This window comes from Camelina sativa, chromosome 17 (genome assembly GCF_030686135.1).
Source record: "Camelina sativa cultivar CO46 ecotype springtype chromosome 17, ASM3068613v1".
Taxonomy (NCBI): domain Eukaryota; kingdom Viridiplantae; phylum Streptophyta; class Magnoliopsida; order Brassicales; family Brassicaceae; genus Camelina; species Camelina sativa.
This window is the reverse complement of record NC_141896.1, coordinates 13,484,721-13,503,637: the sequence shown is the minus strand read 5'-3', so window position 1 is coordinate 13,503,637 and position 18,917 is coordinate 13,484,721. Positions and strand designations below refer to the sequence as shown.

Sequence of the window (18,917 nt, the reverse complement as noted above, 5' to 3'; positions counted from 1 at the left end):
AGTTTTATTGGGCCCTTATTAAGTTCGGCCCATTAAGTCTTACCGTGCTTGTGAAACTGAAAACCTAACAATTAACGGTGCATTTAACTTCGTTTTAACTCTTTTTCCCTGGAACAAATTGTCTTCTTTCTGTTGCAGACAGCGATTTCTTCTTCATCTTCATCTTCTTCACGGTTCTTCTCTTCTTCTTCTTTATCGTTTTCACGTGGCTGCTTCTAGTTCCAAAACCATTGGAGAAAGACACTAGAGCTCCCAGTGAAGATTCGTTTTGAATCCGTTGAATTGTTAATTTTTTTTCATCAATTCAATCTTGCCGTCGAGCGAATTACGATATTTTTAGGGGTTTATTAGGGTTTCAATCCTCATGGAGTCGCGCCGTAATCAGTTTGTTCAATTCGATGATTTTCGTCGGATGAATGAAGTTGGTGCTCCGTCGATCGATCTCGTTCGATTCATCTTAAGGTATGAAACCGACCAATTTTAGTCGAATTTGATTTTCGGATTCTTATAAATTCTCCAAAGCGGAGGTTTTTGTATGATTCGGAGTTATATGTTGTGGTTCGTTCTTGTATGGCTTTGTATTTTGAGGTATTTGTGCTGATAAAACCAATTGAATTTGATGAATCGCAGATTCTTAGCATCGTTTTCGTTCTAAGCGATGGATCATGATACGATCAGCAATAAGCTTCAGAAAGTTTTGTTTCCATGGAAACGGCTTTTATGGGAAAAGATGAAAATATTGATTGCGCCGTATTAGAGGTTAGGTTGATTACCCTTTTTTGCCCATCACATGAATATCCTCTTTTTTTGGTTTCTGTCATGTCATCAGCAACTTTTTTATGATGATGTCGGTAGTAATATCTATGTTTCTTGTCATTGTAGGGTTTGCAGAAGTATGTCAAGGAAAAACCAGGGCTTTCCCACCTTCTAACTGCTTAGAATGTGATTGTCGCCTGGGCATTTGGATATACCTTTGGTGTTTCATGATGATGGTCATTTGTTGGTAAGCTGTGCATTATTCCCAGTTTTTTTTTTTTTTTTTTTAACACAAACTGAAGGCAGTTGATTCAAGTGCAAGATTTATCTGGTGCTCCAATTATAAATGGTTGCCTAACATCGGTTTTCGTGTAGCTTGCAGAGGATGAAATTTACTGAAATCAACTCCTTCAAAAGTCCTCTCGACAAGTTGCTTTGCATAACAAGCTGTTGCACGCTCATTAGCAACCTGACGCATCCAAGTAGATGAACCGTAGTCTGGCTGGAGCAGATGTGTTCTTTCCCTTCCTCATATATGTTACAATCAAGGTAAGCTCTCTTTTCAATTTAAACTCACTCAACTATGTGTTGTTTTGTGCTCTCTCCAATCTCTAAGGTCTAGTTGTAATATTTTGATTTTGTTTGTGGTGTAAATTCTTTCCAGGTCAAATTGCTATTCAAAGCCTAGGCTGCTTTTATCAAAGAGCCTTTTTCTTAGAATTCCTTTTCACTGTTTCTATATGGTGATTACTGATAAAATTACTTCTTTGATCTGCAATTGCAGGCAAATCCTCTTCACTTGCTTTACAACCTCATGTTCGTCCGGGTATACTGGAGGAAGGCCAAAAGTGTCTCTGAGGGTGTTTATTATTTGACTCAATTTGTTTCAGCCAAGACATTTATTAATGGAATTCTTGAAGAAACTGTGCCAGAGAAAGATCATTTCAGAGAAGCAAGTCCAGCTTGATTGTTAAGTGACTTAAGAAGTTTTGCAGCGCTGAGTAAGAAGGTAGAATCTGGCATCAATGAGATGCAATGACATGCTTTTAATAATTGGTGAGATTATTTAAGTGGTTTGCATTATTTATGATACTTTTGGTGTAGGAAATTAGTAATCTTAATACTTGGTTTCTCTTGTATGATTTTTGTATTTTAGGCAGGAGTCTTATCTTTGAGCTTCTTGTGTTCTTATAACAGATCTGGGCAACCCATGAAGGCAGAGGAATGTGTGAGATTTAAGAGTAAAGTGCAGATATGAAGCAAGTATATGAAGCAAGTAAAAAAAGAAGAAAGGTAAATGATTCTGGCATCATAAACATTAGTCCTTCATAAATGTCATTTTCCCATGATTAGAACACTAAGATTTAGGATTGAATTCTTGAAGTGGTCATGTGTTACAATCACGGGTAGAAATCTTAAGCCACTTGCAGTTTTGTGCCTAGAAAAGAACCTATATACAGAACGATCATAATTACAGTCAGCCTACACTAAGTGTTACGGATAAATTAGATCCACTGCCCATAGCAGCTGACTCACCTCTACAAACGAAGCCAGCTTTGGGCACTTGACTAGAACCACGCTCATTGTCAGATTGCTTTGGTCTCTTGCTGTACATATCATTGCATCTGAAACAATGGAACTTGGAAGGTAGTTCATCGGCGTTGTTGATCCCAGCACATCTAGTATGGTGCCACACGCCACACACATCACAAGCCAACATCCTCTCACCATCATCATCCTTTGTGCCACACTTGCAATCAACTTTCCAATTATCTACCCCTCTCTCCATGCGGTATCGAGAGAGCCCATGTTTTGAGCATCTCCCCTTAACCCGTACAATCCCATTTGTGCCAACTAGAAATTTCAGGGTAATTGAGTCATCTAGAGAGCCATAACCTAAGAGCTCCTCAACTTCAAACCTCTTGAACATTGCATACACTTCCTGAAAAGCCTTAGCAGCTTCGGTTTTCAGGTCAGAAACAGTAGCATTCAATGGCAAAACCAACAGTTCAGGTGGAGGGGCTGGGCATTCTTTGGACTCATCGGAAAGCTCAACACAGCACCAGAGGTTGATTGCAAAGGGGTTCACTGTGCTAGACAGGTGATCTTTTATGAAATGCTTACAGTCTAGTACTTTCGTGGCTGCATCAATCATTTTATCTCTTGTAGCCCGAGACCTAAACTCGGCCATGGTTTGTGGGTGCAATAAAGTTTCATACAAATATCTTAAGTCTTGTTTGACATGCTCCGCTGATACATTATTTACTTCTTGTTTAGATAAGCGGTGCACATTGCTGACAGGTTCAAGCCTGAAGTTCATATGCAAAGTTTAAGATAATTATGGAACACTGGAAACCAACCAACCCGAGCAGAATAATAAGAGACATCTCTTGAAAATTTACCTGTACTCAAAGTCGTTTGAACCAGGATTACAACGGGAGCAGACTTCTTGAGATCCGTCATCCGCCAATACCCCTCCAAAATGCTTGAGAGAGTAATCAATCAGTTGTGGAGAGCCTGTTTTGCAAACAGACCTTTTGAGAGCCCACCTTGTAACCCAGTTGGGTCGTGGACGTCCTGCAGCTTTCAGTATCTTAATCATGGCTTGCTGTACACGTTCCACATCACTCCTTGACCAAGCACATAGCACAGAAGACTTAGATGATGTAGGTTTTGATCGGTTCTCACGAATCAGCTGTAGCAGAAAGGAGAAGAGGTCTTTCACAGTCACAAGCTCTGAGCACGAGAGTGATTGGTAGAAGCCAATAGTGGAGTGGAGCTGAGCTCTTGGTTTCCTCCCTTGGTACAAAAACTCAGAGAGAGGTATCTCAGATAAAGTATCCACCGCACTGTGGTAAGCTTCCCTTGTGAGTGCATAGCTCCCAGATTTGAATTCATAACCCCACTCACTGTACCAGGAACACCCTCTAGTGATCCCATGAAGCAACCGGTAATCCATGCCGTACTTCCTTGACACATCCATCACGCTTGCCTTACGGACAGCAAGGGAGGAACAAAGCCTGTCCCAAAAGTCCATAATGGCACGACCAGTCAAAAAACCAGAGCCACCTTCCCTCCCGTTGAGAGACAAGAGATGAGCAAAGCCGTTGGAGTGGATGACACCGTGAAGGAGGTGAGTGTTGTCTTCAAGCTGAGAGTAAACCCAGTCTTCAATATCGAGAGCCAAGCTGCACCACTTGCAGTTGCTGCCTTCAGAGAAATTCTGAGTATTACCACACCTCGAGCAAGCCTTAGTGTCTCCTCGAGACCTTATGATGAAGTGATACCTCTTTCTGCACACTGGATGACTACTCCAACCTTGAAAAAAACACAAAGAGAGATTTAGCTCAGTGTTTGCTTTCAATCTAATGCATGCGCACACCATGATAACAGGTAAAAGAAACTTTATTTATGAAAAGAGAAAAAGTTTGGAACTTTTTTTGAGAAATCTGTAAGGACGTGGACTCACCAACGACTCGGCAGTGGTCACAGTAGACAGATCTAGAGGATCTCGTGACATCCTCCTCCACAACATCGAGAGAGACGACCCTAGAAGAGAGATCTGAAGCACCACCGTCCGTGGAATCCCCAGGCCTGAGCATGATCTGCCACGTCATCAAGCTCGAGAAGAGCGTCGAGGGAGGGAAAGTGACACGCGCGTGGGTAGCGAGGAAAGTTCTGACAACGTCGCGGAACGGCGGCAAGGTGGAGGTGGAATCGCCGCCGTTGGTGTGATCGGAGGGGAAAGTAGAGAAATCGTAGAGATCGGCAGAGACTCTGTTGCAACGCCTCGCTCGCTTCGCCGAGCTACAGCCGTTCATCACCGCCATGACCGTAACAAAGGGTTTGTTTTTTCCGACACTAAAACTAAAAACTTAGAAAGAAAAAGAAACAGTAAAAGAGAGAGAGAGAGAGAGATTTGAGATTTACGATACAGAAGAGAGAAGGTGAAGGGTGTGTTTTTAGAAGGGGGAGTGTTTAGTTTTTTTGGCGGAGAGATTTTCCCTCTCAAAAGTTTTGGGGGGAGAGGAAGATTTTAGGGTTTTTTGGGGGTATTGACTAAAAAAGCTTGACCGATTCTGATGGTGGGGAGAGGGATAGAGAGAGGGATAGAGAAGGAACAAAGGAAGATATGCTTTTTATTATTTTTGTTTCTTTCTTTTTATTTTATTTTTACTCACCAATTTCTGGAGGACGGAGTGGGACCCATCCACTGATTCCAAATTCGAGGCGGTTTCGATTTCTTTTTCTCCAAGCCTTTTTTTTTTTTTTTTTCCTTATTTTCCTTCTCTTTCGTTTTGATTCTCCTTTTTTAAAAAAAGATTAGCCGTACTAACCTCTCTGCTTAATTAGCCTATTTAGTAAAGTCCTATCCAATTCCGATTGTGACACCTCGATCCTCTTGTGGAAATCTCTTTAATCCAAACTTTTTAAAAAAATCACATAAATCCAGTGATTTTCTTTTGGTTTTGTTTGAAAATAAAATATAAGCCAATGATTTAAGCAAATCCAAAAAAAAAAAATGTTTATTTAAAAAACAAATCCAGTGATTTACTTTACTTCCCCCCTGTTTTTGGTTATAAAGTTTATTTTTAAAAAAAAAATCAAGATCTTTAGTTACTTATACATATTTATTGAAAAAATTATAACATAAATGTGAATAAAATACTTGATTAGCTCAGCTTTGATTAAGCATAATATAGAGTGGATTATCTCCTTAACCGGCACAATTATCTCCTTTCTTGCTAAATAATTTTAAATCCTTGACTTATCCAATTGACCCAACAAAAAAAAAGAACCCATAAACTTAAGAACCAAGGTTTCCAAATGACAAAGAAAACATAACCAATTTTTCCACACCAAACAAAAAAAAAAAGTCATGTAGTCTCAAGTTTTTTTTATTTTTATTACTATTTTACCTTCCTTATTCTTTTAAGTTTTAACTAAGCAAAGTTTCAAGTGAAACCTCAATACAAGAAGCGAAAATTAGCGAGGGGAGTGTCTCCTTCCGCGCAAGCTTGGTGTACACGAGCCATACGATCAACGGACTTACATATCCCACTGCAAGACCAATCGAACGACGCTGCACACACGTTCCCGGCTTGTGCTTTCCACTGACAATCCGGTGGTGTTCCACAACACATTGACCTCTCGTCCACATGCTCCACTTCTAACCCTAGCATCCACGCTCCTAACGACACATCCTCGTTCGCGTACCGGTGCAGTATTCCCCTGCGCACATCATGCCCACTACTGAATCATTCCTTTCCATAAACCCCCAAAAGAGTAATCTTTTACATCATGGATTCTGAAAACTTACTGGTTAGTGGAGATATATGCAGCTAAGTCCTTTGAGATTGCATAAATCTGTCCAGTCGCATGCCTAAAGTACTTGTTACCCTCTTCTCCAAATTTCCAAAACTCTGGCTCATGATACTTTACTCCCCTACATTTCCAAACTTTTTTTGTCATATGTTGCATCCAATGGTTTCAAATTTGCTATATAAAGGTCACTTCTTTTGCTTACTTTTGTGAAAGAACAGGACCTGACTTCATGCAACCAATGTAAATCCTCGGTCTTGATTGATATCTCGCAAGTGTTGTAACAAGCATACCTAAATTGACATGAACATCATCGTCTACCTTCACGTAATACTCTGCGTCATACATTGCAGTTGCTGTTGAGAAGTATAGTCTTGTCTTTGTTGAGAGTTGGTGATATCCTTCAATGTGTTTTAGTCTCAAGAAATCTTTATGCTCTGAATCTTCTTCATCAATGGCTTTGTCTAGTACTCCTCCTGGTGTTGCACTGTGTCCTATCACAAACCTGGCAAATAAAAATCCAAACGTTCTCTGTTTTATATGACTGAAGTTTGGTATGTGTGTTTAAAGTAGTGAATTGAGGATACTTGTGGCTTACTTCACAACCTTACAACAATCCCTTTCTCTGTCTCGATTTTTTTTAGCTTCTCGCCTGTTGGCATCCATGTTTGCCTCACCGAGTCTCGTCTTTTCTTGCTGCTGAATGCTGTGTTGATGCCTATCACTGCAAACACCTTCTGTAGACTCTGGTTTTTCGCTGACCGTTCGCTCCAGAACTCACTGCTTCTATCGCTGGTACGTGCTGCTGCTAACTCCATCTCCAACGTTGACATTGTTCTCTCCAATGATCTGTTATAAACCACAAGAAAGAATCAGATTTTAGTACCTCCTCTGTCTCAATTACCTAAGGAAACATAGAAAACGAATATGGTTTTATTACTTTACTGCTTGGTGGGTTTTGGATACTTCTCCTATTATGTCTCTGGATTTGCTTTCTATCAATTTCTGATCAACAAAGAGAAAACACTTGTGGTTTAGTGAGCATATATATGAACATGAGCAAGTGTTAATTAAAGTATAGAAGGGTTTATTACGCGTTTATGTTCATCGCAGTCCTTTTGAATGTCTAAACGTTTAGTAGACAGATGCTTTGTGAGATGGTGATCCTCTTCTTCAAATATGTAAGAGCGACTCAAAGTTCGACTCATGAACAATGAGCCTGCAAGAAAGCTAGCAAGACACAGCACTATTATAGCTTTCCCTGAAGCAGCTTTAGCCCTCATCTCTTTTGCGCCTCCTTAGTGCTAAATCTGTAGAACATCATTGTGATGATGAGGATGAAGCATAATCAATATACTTGTCTCTGTATTTTTCATTACATGCCATTACCATACTCGATGAACATGATGATGCTAAAAAACTACATCAAGGAACTCAAATTCTTACAGTAACTAGGCTCTAGTTTTTCACAAGAAATGATAACCTTAACAAACTCAAGTCTTAATATCTATGCTTGAGAATCATGAACATACCTCTATAAGCACATGTGAGACACCAAAGGGACGGAAATTCTGAGGAGATGAGAGCTGTCAGATTAAGAAACAAGTTCTGAATGTTCATGAGATGTTATTTAAATAAAATGAAAACAAGAATGTAGTTGCAGAACGGCAATGGCGTTTATGTTTTGCTTCTCTCTCTCTCTCTCAATCTGACTGTCTTGTCATGCAATGTGCATGTCCCAACTAACTATTTGCATATAGCAGATATTACAAAAAAATATAACTCTACTTTTTTTTTACACAACACTTTAGGCGCTAACATATCTTGATGCGCTTTGTGCGGCTTCCGCAACACATGACTCAACTTCTTGATCAGAGAATAGAGATAGCCAGAACTTGGCATTAAAGTGATACATATGTAACCTGATTTGTAGCATATTTATGTTAATGCTTGTAAATACTATTGTAGAGTCATGACAATGATTCGCTATATTCTTTAGAGACTGACTCAAACATAGCTAAAAATATCTAGTGATATCTTACTAATGTGACTTGTAAAGAGCTCTGTTATGTAGTGAAACAAACATATTTATCTATCAAAATGGGTCGGTCCATCTTGTAGAGGCTGGAAACATTCGTGGACTGAGCTGCTGTACAACCTTTAAGGTAAAACCCTTTAGATGTATTGTTCAATTAAAAGTAAAGCAGAATAATGAACATACACATTATAGTATATATTTCTTTCCAAAGTCAATGATGATGCTCAAATTACACACAAAAAAAACTCATATATTTAAGATGTAGTGGTGAAATACACTACTATCCATTGAGCTGTAGCAATGGAGCAGTGAGTTGTGTGGACCTTCTCTGTCGGCCCAAAGGTTACAACCAATGATGCTTACCTCACTCTATCTTTTACCTGATGATGTCAATATCTATGGGAATAGACCATATCTCTTTCCAACTTCAAAGATGTGTTAAATCTATGGACTCATCATATGGCTCAAAGGTCAAAAGACAGCAATTGCCAAACAAAAACGCTGTTTTAGGCTTTTAGCCAGTTATAACGGTTTGGCGAGACTAAAAACATTATCAGTCACATCACAAAACCAACTAGCTTCTTGATACATAATTAAGTCAAAAGACAAGTTCTCTAAACCTTTCAAACTAACTCTTCATCATTACAAACCCCAAATATATAAAAAATTTTAAAAAAAACCAAAACAAAAAAGACTCTACCCCGCCATTTCCAAAACATATGATTACAACCGGATTAATAAGCAAATAGAATTCTCAAAATTATTCCTTCTATTATCCCTCCTAAAGGGTTACAACAAGATGATCTCTAACATACATAGTCAAATTCTAGGCTTCTCCCTCGTGGAATCCTTATTTTCTCCATTTTCTAAATCCTCCAAGCTATTGACTTCGGCGCTATGATGTGTCGCGGATGGATCACACGAATACCATCTTGACCAGAAAAGATAGTTAAAGAAGTTGATGAAACTCAATGAAGCTAAGAGCCAGTAAAAGTGATCTAATCTATCTTTGTTAAGATCGTTATCTCCTAACCAACCTTCTCTCGTCCCTGATCCATTACTAGAAGTAACTCTGTTCACAGCCGAGACAAGAACAGAACTAAGATAGAACCCGAAAGAGTAAGAGCAGTAAGTCAATGCCGTGAGAAAAGACTGCATACTCTTTGAAGACTGTTTGTAGAAAAACTCCACTAATCCAACGGCTGTAAACATCTCTGATAAACCGAATATCAGAAACTGAGGCGCGATCCAAAAGATCGAGAGCGTTACGTTCTGTTCCAAGAACGATTCTCGTCTCTTCTTCTCCACTAAAGCAGCTGCAACCATCGAGAACGTCGCTAAGAATAGTCCAGCGCCAATTCTCTGAAGAGGAGAGATTCCGGAATCGTTTCCCGTGACCTTTCTAGCGAGTGGGACGAAGAACGTTTCGTAGAGAGGCACAAAGAAGATGAGAATGATGTAAGGGATGGCTTGAAGAGAAGCAGGTGGGATTTGAAAAGTCTTTGTGATGTGTGTGTTCATAGAGCTTCCTTGCTGAACAGAGAAAGTTTGAAGCTGAGCTAAGATAGTGTTGAAGATGATAGTACATGCGAATATCGGTATGACTGATAACAGAATCTTGACTTGATGGACTTGTTCGGTTGTGCAGAGTCTCCATGGACTCTCCATTACTTTGCCTTGCGTCTTGATGCAAGCCTTGTCAAGAAACCTGCACGTCAAGAAAAGAGCGTTTAGTTAGTTAGTTAGTTACTTAGTTAGTTGGTTAGTCAGTTTTGGCGGTTATTGTATAAAGAGATTAATGACATATTACCTGAACTTATTAGTATGAAGGAGAGGTTTGACACGAACGAGATCCATTGAAGGTTGGTGAAGCATGTTTGGGTTTGAAGGACAAATCTGTTTACGTTTAGTGATCGCTGCTACAAAGACCTGATCGATTGATAAAAATCAGAAGTCAAGATCAAACTCTTTTATATGCCTCAAAATGTATCAAAGGCCATGTTTGAGTTTATAAGTGAAATGAATACATTTTATGAGTTTAAAAAAAAAAAGAAAAAAAAAATACGGTTCTTGATTTACCTGAGCAATTGGTGTGAAGATGCTACCACGGGATGGTTTATTCCTATAAAAGTTAGTTCCAGCAACAAGGCTGATCAACCCCGCGGCCATAACAGCCGCGGAGACACCAAAACCAACGTCCATGCCAGAATGCGTTTGCACCCAAACTAAGAGTGTAAGTGCAATAAGTTGGCCCATCGAGAAGGCGAAGTAAGCCGCATTGAAGAAACTCGATAGCTTCCTCAAATCCTTTCTTTGAAACTGGTCGGCACCGTGAGAGATGATGTTCGGTTTGAGACAGCCACTCCCTAACGCCACCAAACAGAGTGCGGCGTAGAGAGTGACCGCTTTATAACCATTTGCCTCTAAGCAATGTATTGTGCCCTTCATGTCGCATTCTGGTGGTCTTAGCTCTGGGAGATGAGCTTGGACTGCCAATAGTATGAAACCCTGTTTTATTTGTTACATGTTTTTGTTAGCCAAAAACTTCTCTTAGTTTTTGTCAACCAACATTACTCGAATATTTCATAACTAAAATTCTTAGATCCCATAGATATGTGTATGACGTTCACGTAACTAATATATGTTCAAGGTTACGTGTTACTTTATATAAGCGAGGGATTGAAACTTAAGTGTACCTAGCTAATATCAAATATGCAACCGTAAATTTCGTCCCAAGACTATATATATTGTGAGGTACTATTTTCTACAAGAACATTATATTGTCAATTTAACATATTATATAACCTAGTGAAAATAAAACTATAGTATTATACAACACATTTGCTTTTCCAAAGAACCGAAAGTTTCAGCAAGAAAGGTTTAGTTCATATAATGCACTTTCATTACAACTTTATGTTAAAGTTTTTGACTTTTTTTTTCTATAAATACTTTTAATAGCCCGTTTAAATCAAGGTTACTAGTTAGAGATGAAAAGTGATGTAGAATATTCAAGAGCATCTAAAATAGAAATGAGAAAAGGTGAAAAGGGAGCTAGCTAGAGTATACATACAAAAATTTCGATGATGCCAAAGACGAGCATGGTGCGAAAGCTTCCAAGGTAGGAATCAGAGAGGAAGCCACCAAGAAGCGAGAGAAGAAACACCGTTCCTATGAAGTTAGTCACGAGGTTTGCGGATTTGGACAAAGGGAAATGCATTTCATTGAACACGTATGTGATCAAGTTGTTTCCAACAGCTGCGATAGCCATCATCTCAAAAGCTTGGAGACCTAAACGTAACATAGATGATAGATAAATATAAACATAGCCCAATCAATATAACCTATATATAGCATGGACCATCCCGGCCATATATGCAACAAGCTGGTTTAGCTAGTCGATGTGCATAGTTAAAGTTGACGATAGAAGGGGAAGGATACCTAGAACAAAGAGGGCAGCTCTTGTACCACCATGCTTGCTTGGCCTGCATGGTCGACCTCGAGAATCAACGCAAAGATCGTCCGATGATTCCTCGGACATGTGTAGTCCTCTTTTAGCTTCTTCAGATAGATCACGAACATCCATAGCTCTTTCTATGTTAATTTCTTGAATTATGTCAACGAAAGGGAGATATAAGGTCTGCTTTAGAAGGAGTTGGCACAAAGATAAATAAACGAGGTGGGGAGCGAGGAGGTACTTATAATGTCTCGTTCATTCTTAAAAAAAATCATGAGAAAGAAACTATAAAAATATTATACAATAAAACAAAATAAAACTCTACATCAGTTTTAAATTAGAAATTAGACTTCAATATTGAAAAGTGTAAATGTTTCTAATGAATAGAACTCTCATAAAGAGAAGTTAATTTTTAATTAGAAAATACTATTTAATTATTTTTGTTGGTAATTTAGCATTATTCATAACCTTCTATTTTCTAAAACTTGGTTTGATCGGATGTATCAAATAATTAAGCTTACTAAACTTATTAGTGTGTTAGTGGGAAGTAACGGACCCACTGTCCAATATGTTTAAAATGCATCATCATCATCATTACAAGCAAATTTCAACTTTGGCCTGTGGCTCCGGGGCATAAACTATTGTTTACTACAATATGTTTTCTTGACATTTACGGTTGATATATGAAGTTGCGATTTAATTATGATGACAACCTTTGACGAATCTTCCCTTCCCATCAGTGTTAGTTTAGCCCTTTTCGTCAGTAATAGTAGAAACTTCACATCAAAAAGAACTAACCAAGTTTATAGTATCATCATAATTTAATTTTGAAGACACTTTTCTATGGATTATCACAAATTTTGATTTAAGTAATTACCAATCTAACGTACATATGTATAGTCGACCCGATACTGATGGATTGAAGATAATTAATGTGTATGTATGACATGCATGCAAGTTTTAAGTTCGAAGGTATTCAGTTTTACCAACATTTAAAACAACTTTAAAAATGGCGAAAATTCAGAAAATCACAGAATTTTAGAATTGGAGTATCCCAAAAAAATTTCTACATATTCTACTATATGTTGATAAAACTATAACACAATAATCTAAACTAATAGATTAAAAATTCGGTTAAAATTTTCATTTTTATCAATGTTATCATCATTTGGCTTATCAATGCGATATATTATTAGGTTAAGCACAGATTACTTTAGTAATGTGGGGGCATACAAAGTGACATACGTGAGACTACAATAATATTTTACTCATTGATCAAGGTTTGTGGGATCTTTTCATCCGTCTTGAAAGTCAAATCAGGATATAGTTGGAGGCATTACAAATTCCCCATCCCGACCATAACTTTCCTCCCATGACAATAAGTAGATCAGATCTTCTTTTCCGGAAAAAAATGATTATACCAAGTGATGCTACTATTTATATTTCTTTTGTTATGTTTATAAGATCACATGTGTTAAACCATAACATGTTATTAAAAACATATTATGAAAAACGGATTGTGAATATTTGAATCGAAAAGAAATATCATAAGGTAGGTATCTAACATGTCCACAATTAGAGAAGGATGAATAAGGTTAGAGTTTGGGTCCAAATACATATCATGCATGTTATGATATGTAAGACTAAGAGGCCCGATCCAGCATTCCTTGTTGGTGTAAAATAGGTTCTTAGATACATGCAAGTTTTAATAAGACTGAAACTTGTATTCTTGAAAGACAATGAATATGATACAGCTCTTGGCGCTTATATATATTAGTTGGATTTGGTTTGTATATAGTGATGGCTCTATCGACCGCATCATATCTGACCCCTAATTTCCATGTGTCTCAGTGTATTTATACGGGATTTATTGTATTTATCTGGTTTTTAACTTTTATGTATACGCATAACAAATGATCGACAACATACTAAGTTAGTTGTTCAAGTTTCCACTACTTTCTAACTTTGGATGTGGAACGAACATAATCGACACTTTCTAGAAAACAGCTCGTCCAAAACCAATCAAATTCAAACGGCTGACCAAACAGAAGTTAAATGCAACCGGGGACAAACTGTTTTTTTAGTCTAGTACTCAAAACCAAACATGAATCTTTTTCATCTAGACCGGTCCCCACTACCTTTCTATATAAATTGTAAAAATGGCTAGAAAACGAAAGCTACTTTTACACTATACTTACAATAGTCAAATCAATGAAGTCCAATACAAGCAAGCATCACAAAAGGGAAAATGAAATGAAGAGACGTGTGTGACATTATTCATTGATGAATGTATAAACAATATAATGGATACAACTTATAAGTTGGATACAACTGTACCCCAAAGTTCACTAAATTTGCAATAGAATACAACACTATCAACTCCATGGCCTCCCCTTGAGAGCCTTCTTTTTTGCTTCTCAATATCAAAACCGTTTATATATATTTATTTATCTTGGTATGTACTTTTGCGTGCTTTTGTTGGTATGACCTACTACTAACAATTCACAATTGTCAACATCTAAAATGCTCTTAGGCGTATGCGACCAAATTCAATGTGTATGATCGTGTTCGACCAAATACAACCGATAATTAATCCTTAATTTTCTTCTTTGAAGCCAGTTGTCATCCCGGAGGAATATCTTCTACTTATTTATTTGTATAGGTGTCGTATATCAAAACTTCTTCTTTGACTTTCATCACCTGGCTCCATGCCTCTCTTCTTCTCTGTTTTGTAACAAATTTTGTTAAAATCCCAAAATATGAAAGCCAAGAAGACTTTAAAGTCATTCATAAGAGATATTATTTCGAATTGAATATGAATTATAAATCCATGAAATTTAACATAATATAATGTATACTGTAGGTCTCGAAAAACTTAACAAACTAGTCACATAGCCTTATAATTTGATTAACACAGCTTTGTTGATCTCCTTTCTAGGTTACTTTTCTAGGATAATTAATTAGGTCTGTATATACAAGAAAGAGAACATTTAAGGTGAAGACTCCAGAATCTTGCACTCCGTGATTAGGGTCAATTTATCTAAATGACGCAAGATATATTGAATTTTCTTTTTGTTTATAAAATAGACTTAATGGATCGAGAAGAAGAAGAGTGAAGGAAGCTTGGAAAAAAATATATCGGTTAAATCTTAACCGTAAACAGTTAGTCAGTAACACATCCATGATATATATACATTTTAGTCTCATTGAGTCACACACTTAATTTATGCTTCTATTCATGTGTGGCCGTGTGGGATATATATTATATACACTAATACACATATCATAACAGGAAAGACATATCGAGTGGTAACAAAAAAAAAAGAGCAGAAGATGGTCGGTTTTGTTTAGTGTTTAAGTGAAGAATACTTCTTCTCAAGAAGAAACTACGTTGACTTTTTTCTTCATCATTATGCATTTTCTCCCATCTTTTGCCCTACCACTCCACTCTCACCCTACTGTATTATTACAGATCAGTTTGTGTGTGTAACGTACGCTTGTCCTTCCAACTATTAAAAACAAAAAAATTACAAGAAAATAAAAAAATAAATGAAGTTGATATTGAGCACTTGCGTTTGTGTATTATATATGCAAATATAATTAATGATTGGTGGTCAAGGTCAACTATATAACAGTCACAATTGGTGTTTTAACTATATGATAAACATTTGGCTTCGATCTTTCATTCTTTCTCCACCATCCTAATCACTATTGCTAACGTTACATATTTTTGAACAGTTTATAGACGGTGAAATAACAAAATATATTTTGGATGAATTAAATTTTCCAAGATGGAGTGTGAATATGTATTTGCTATTTGGTACGGTTATCCCCTATATATTAATAGAGAAACACATTTGAGAAAAAGCTGATGTGTGGAGAGCTCTATGCCATCTATATATACATTTTTAGCAAATAAATCTTGAAACTGCAATATATTTACAATCATACCATTAGCATTAATTATTAATTTATTTTTATTTAATTAATTAGTATTAAGTTTTGATTTTTGGAAACAAGATTTTCTATGCTAATAAAATTTCCAAAACAATAGGAATCACTTTCTTTAACATTAAGTATTAAGTTTATAACTAATTTAATTAATATTAAGTTTCCAATTTTACAAAACAATATTTTATCCATACAGATATTTCCTAAACAATCGGCCTAATCAATAAACGACAATGTTTTTAAAACCGGACCAGAAGGTGAACCGGAAGTTTTTCGGGTTACTGGGCAAATTAATCGAACTGGTTGAACCACAAGTCAATTATTTTATTGGTTTGTTTACATTTTATGAATATGAAAAAATGTAATTTGTAATTTGTAAGGTTGTACATTTAAAAAATATAAGTTAAACATTAGTTATATATATAGTTAATCTATAAAATAAATTACATTTTTTAATAAAAAATAGCCTCGCGGTGTACCGCGGGTAAATATCTAGTGCGTTTTTAAAGTAACAACTAATCCACATACGTTAAAGGGAGATTTAACCTTTTACCAAAAACGACCGAAAAAAAGAAGTTGAAGGGAGAATCCTTCTCCCATTGATAGATATATAGAACTTAATTGTAAACCTATACACTACTAAGGATTCGATTAGCAACATTATTTAAATTAGTTGGTTAATTTTGTTTAGCGGTTGTAGAAAAAGCTGCTAGAAAAAATAGAAGAGAAAAAATGGTTAAATTAAAATGATCGGAAACATTATTGAAGAAACATAACAAACAAAAAAAATTCAATAATTTTTTAAACAATATCAGTTTCGTTTTTAAAACTCTTGAGGTAAATAATATAAATACACAAATATTTTTTAAGAAAATAAAAATACCAATCAAAGTCTAAATATACTCTACACAAATTTCTTAAAACATAAATGAATCATTAATTTGCGGGGTCGAATTCAGTCTGAACTTAATTTTACTTCTAATTGTTTTTTTTTTGGACGATTGATTATATATTGATTCTTAACATTTGGATTTTCTAGAAACAACTCTGCACTTAACTTTCATTTTTTTCTCCCACTTGAGTGAATAAAAGCCTTGTATCGTGCACAGTCCCAACAACTCGATCAACCGGGGAAGGAAGAAACTTTATATAATAATAAACCTCTTAAAAAATTGGTGGACTAGTTAATTTTATTTATTATAATGTTAAAAGTTTGAAAAACTTTATACTATATGAGATGGATAATGCAAGAAACGGAAACGAGATTCATGCCATTTGAAAAAAAACTTATTTTATAGTACAATTTTTATTAAGACGAGAATAAACTAACTACGAACGAGAATTAAGGCAATCAAAATCCATATTTCAAGTGTTTTCAAACTCATATAGAAGCAAAAATATATATGGGAAAAGCAAAAAGAAAATCTATAGGAAACTCAAAATTCACAGATGATAATAAAATTACTTGATAAGAGAACTTCTAAAATATTTCATAAAATTTCAAAAAGAATTTGTTCCATTCCCATTCCATTATTTTTGGTAATGAGAGTGAATCTTGGCTGAGATCTACACACACTCTTGGTTTTCATATCGTTTTGGCTTACTTTATATATATTCTGTTTTATTTAAGAAACACGTCTCGAATATAAAATTTCATGTCATACCGGAAGCACAATGCATAATAACGAGGATTTTGTAATAGGAATAACACAAAAAGGGACGGTACATGACTTTTACCCATATTTCTAGCTTTAGCCTTTAGAGATACAGCGTAATGAAGGGGACGAATGTGGTCGGTGTGAGGTTGTAATGGTAATGGCCAGCATTGACCCTTTTGATTTCTTTTGGCTCCTCTCATTTATAAAGCTTTTTCGTTTTGTAGTGGTGTAATGTGATCAACCATGGTTATAGCTAAATTACTAATTTTGTTTGTCAAAACCCTATTATGGCTCCTATTAAAATATTGAACCAGACATATGAGTTATCTTTAACGGATTTAAAAATTCAATTTCTTATAAATGTGACCTAAAAAAAAACTGTATATCCTTCCTATGTGACCCAAACTGGAAACTTTTCATTAATTGTTGTGGTTTAGTAATAGTTACGCGTCTTACGACAAACTAGGATAGTCACGAACTGATTGATAATCTGTATAAACGTTTAGGTGAAAGGTAGCTTCGATGCAAGAGTCCCTTTTTCACAAAATCTTTTCAACTTTTTTTTTGCGTCGGTTAGATTAAGTTAGCTAGCCCTAATTAACGGATGCAATACTCTTCGGTCTTCAACTCACATATTTCACTTTTGTTATAAACAACTAGTTATCCTTGACGATTAAGCTAAAAAGGAAATCTACAATGTCGCGTTGGTCAAATATTCTTGGATAAGTCGGTGGTTTAATTCCAACACAAAGAAAGAGAGACATATTTATATACTATATACTACTATAAAACACCAATGAATTAAACAATTGTAAAGAAAGGTATGGCGTTGACAAACCAAAAATAGAAAAAAAATGATGGGAATCTGTCCCTATTTGGTTTAACATCTCCTATATATAAAGATAGTTTTTTATTTTATTTCTTACGTGTTAATACCACAACAATTATTAAAATTTGTATAAAGACAACATTTTTTTTTTTGAAAAAAAGTTACATCTATGTGTCATAATATCCTGTACTAAATTAAGTATATTGTGGAAGTTAGTGGGTGCTAAAGTATTGAGACAAGTTTGGTATGTTTTGGCAATTATCAAAATTTATCAACGTTTTGAAAATGATATCTACGTAATTTTAGAAAACACCAAAAGTTTGAGAAAAGATGGTTTAAGCATTAGTTGGCCTTGTTGTTCAAAAAAAAAAAAAAAAAAAAGCATTAGTTGGCCTATTTTTGATTAGTATATATGAGATGTATAACATTATTCTGGTTCAGTTTTTTTTAATTTTATTTTTATTTTATGCACGTGTTCGATTATAATTTTATATGATTATTTGTGGATGAGATTTTGCTTCTACAGTACTCTCAAATGTTAGGATTAAGCCATGCATGTGTTAGTGTGTAGAATCAAGTTCATCACGCGCATTCATCAGCAAATTACGTGGCCATCCAAAAAATCTTATTGTCTTGCAATTCATCTTTGAACCTGTTGGTACGTCTAATTAATCTTCTAATAATAATTTCGTATTCTACTTACTGATCTTTAGTATTGAATTTACGATTCTCACTAACGCAATTAATGTCCCAAACATAATTTCGTATTCAAATTTGAAGGTTGTCTCCAAGACTTACCTCTTGGTTAAGTTTTTTTGCAAGTTGATTTAGCCATTTAGGGGTTGAGAGGACTTCAAGACACGCTTAATTCTCTTCTACAAAGATCTTGGTCATTAAAACATGATGATC

At 35.8% G+C, this 18,917-nt stretch overlaps 3 protein-coding genes and 1 long non-coding RNA gene across 18 annotated transcripts; 1 reads left to right on the top strand and 3 right to left on the bottom strand.

Moving 5' to 3' along the window:
• The first annotated feature begins 85 nt into the window (after nucleotides 1-85).
• Nucleotides 86-5,147, top strand: LOC147923670 (uncharacterized). 14 transcript variants are annotated; one of them, XR_015585796.1, is made up of 9 exons: nucleotides 86-462; nucleotides 631-759; nucleotides 883-1,003; nucleotides 1,132-1,305; nucleotides 1,541-1,765; nucleotides 1,954-2,049; nucleotides 2,729-2,857; nucleotides 3,034-4,149; nucleotides 4,249-5,147. It is a non-coding gene; the product is annotated as an uncharacterized LOC147923670 (long non-coding RNA). The 14 variants fall into 14 exon arrangements; XR_015585793.1 differs by having other exon boundaries at nucleotides 4,240-5,147; XR_015585797.1 differs by having other exon boundaries at nucleotides 2,716-2,857.
• On the bottom strand, nucleotides 2,061-4,837 carry LOC147923671 (PHD finger protein At1g33420-like). Its single transcript, XM_087493939.1, has 3 exons — nucleotides 4,226-4,837; nucleotides 3,159-4,074; nucleotides 2,061-3,065 (listed from the first exon to the last, which is right to left on the bottom strand). Exons 1-3 carry the CDS (start codon nucleotides 4,584-4,586, stop codon nucleotides 2,234-2,236), a joined length of 2,109 nt encoding a protein of 702 aa, XP_087350065.1. The 5' UTR covers nucleotides 4,587-4,837; the 3' UTR covers nucleotides 2,061-2,233.
• Nucleotides 5,148-5,542: 395 nt separating the features above from the next.
• On the bottom strand, nucleotides 5,543-7,736 carry LOC147923669 (putative beta-1,3-galactosyltransferase 8). Of its 2 annotated transcripts, none has more exons than XM_087493940.1 (7): nucleotides 7,611-7,736; nucleotides 7,173-7,388; nucleotides 7,019-7,083; nucleotides 6,685-6,927; nucleotides 6,284-6,583; nucleotides 6,077-6,202; nucleotides 5,543-5,988 (listed from the first exon to the last, which is right to left on the bottom strand). In XM_087493940.1, the coding sequence occupies exons 2-7, from the start codon at nucleotides 7,359-7,361 to the stop codon at nucleotides 5,724-5,726; spliced, it is 1,188 nt and encodes a 395-aa protein (XP_087350066.1). In that variant the 5' UTR covers nucleotides 7,362-7,388; nucleotides 7,611-7,736; the 3' UTR covers nucleotides 5,543-5,723. The 2 variants fall into 2 exon arrangements, with proteins under 2 accessions (XP_087350066.1, XP_087350067.1); XM_087493941.1 differs by having other exon boundaries at nucleotides 6,677-6,927; nucleotides 7,611-7,681.
• A 973-nt stretch (nucleotides 7,737-8,709) lies between these two features.
• LOC104741936 (protein NRT1/ PTR FAMILY 4.4) lies at nucleotides 8,710-11,790 on the bottom strand. Its single transcript, XM_010462870.3, has 5 exons — nucleotides 11,555-11,790; nucleotides 11,187-11,404; nucleotides 10,196-10,624; nucleotides 9,927-10,045; nucleotides 8,710-9,824 (listed from the first exon to the last, which is right to left on the bottom strand). The coding sequence occupies exons 1-5, from the start codon at nucleotides 11,697-11,699 to the stop codon at nucleotides 8,936-8,938; spliced, it is 1,800 nt and encodes a 599-aa protein (XP_010461172.2). The 5' UTR covers nucleotides 11,700-11,790; the 3' UTR covers nucleotides 8,710-8,935.
• Nucleotides 11,791-18,917: the final 7,127 nt, after the last annotated feature.

Excerpts from the sequence above, each read along its gene's own strand:
- LOC147923671 (XM_087493939.1), bottom strand. The coding sequence starts at position 4,586 with ATGGCGGTGATGAACGGCTGTAGCTCGGCGAAGCGAGCGAGGCGTTGC. Across the intron at positions 4,075-4,225 it reads TGACCACTGCCGAGTCGTTG|GTTGGAGTAGTCATCCAGTG; the intron begins GTGAGTCCACGT and ends GTTTTTTTCAAG. Across the intron at positions 3,066-3,158 it reads TCAAACGACTTTGAGTACAG|GCTTGAACCTGTCAGCAATG; the intron begins GTAAATTTTCAA and ends TATGAACTTCAG.
- LOC147923669 (XM_087493940.1), bottom strand. The coding sequence starts at position 7,361 with ATGAGGGCTAAAGCTGCTTCAGGGAAAGCTATAATAGTGCTGTGTCTT. Across the intron at positions 7,084-7,172 it reads ACTGCGATGAACATAAACGC|AAATTGATAGAAAGCAAATC; the intron begins GTAATAAACCCT and ends TTTGTTGATCAG. Across the intron at positions 6,584-6,684 it reads GAGAAAGGGATTGTTGTAAG|GTTTGTGATAGGACACAGTG; the intron begins GTTGTGAAGTAA and ends TTTATTTGCCAG.
- LOC104741936 (XM_010462870.3), bottom strand. The coding sequence starts at position 11,699 with ATGGATGTTCGTGATCTATCTGAAGAAGCTAAAAGAGGACTACACATG. Across the intron at positions 11,405-11,554 it reads AGCTGCCCTCTTTGTTCTAG|GTCTCCAAGCTTTTGAGATG; the intron begins GTATCCTTCCCC and ends TGTTACGTTTAG. Across the intron at positions 10,625-11,186 it reads TTGGCATCATCGAAATTTTT|GGTTTCATACTATTGGCAGT; the intron begins GTATGTATACTC and ends CAAATAAAACAG.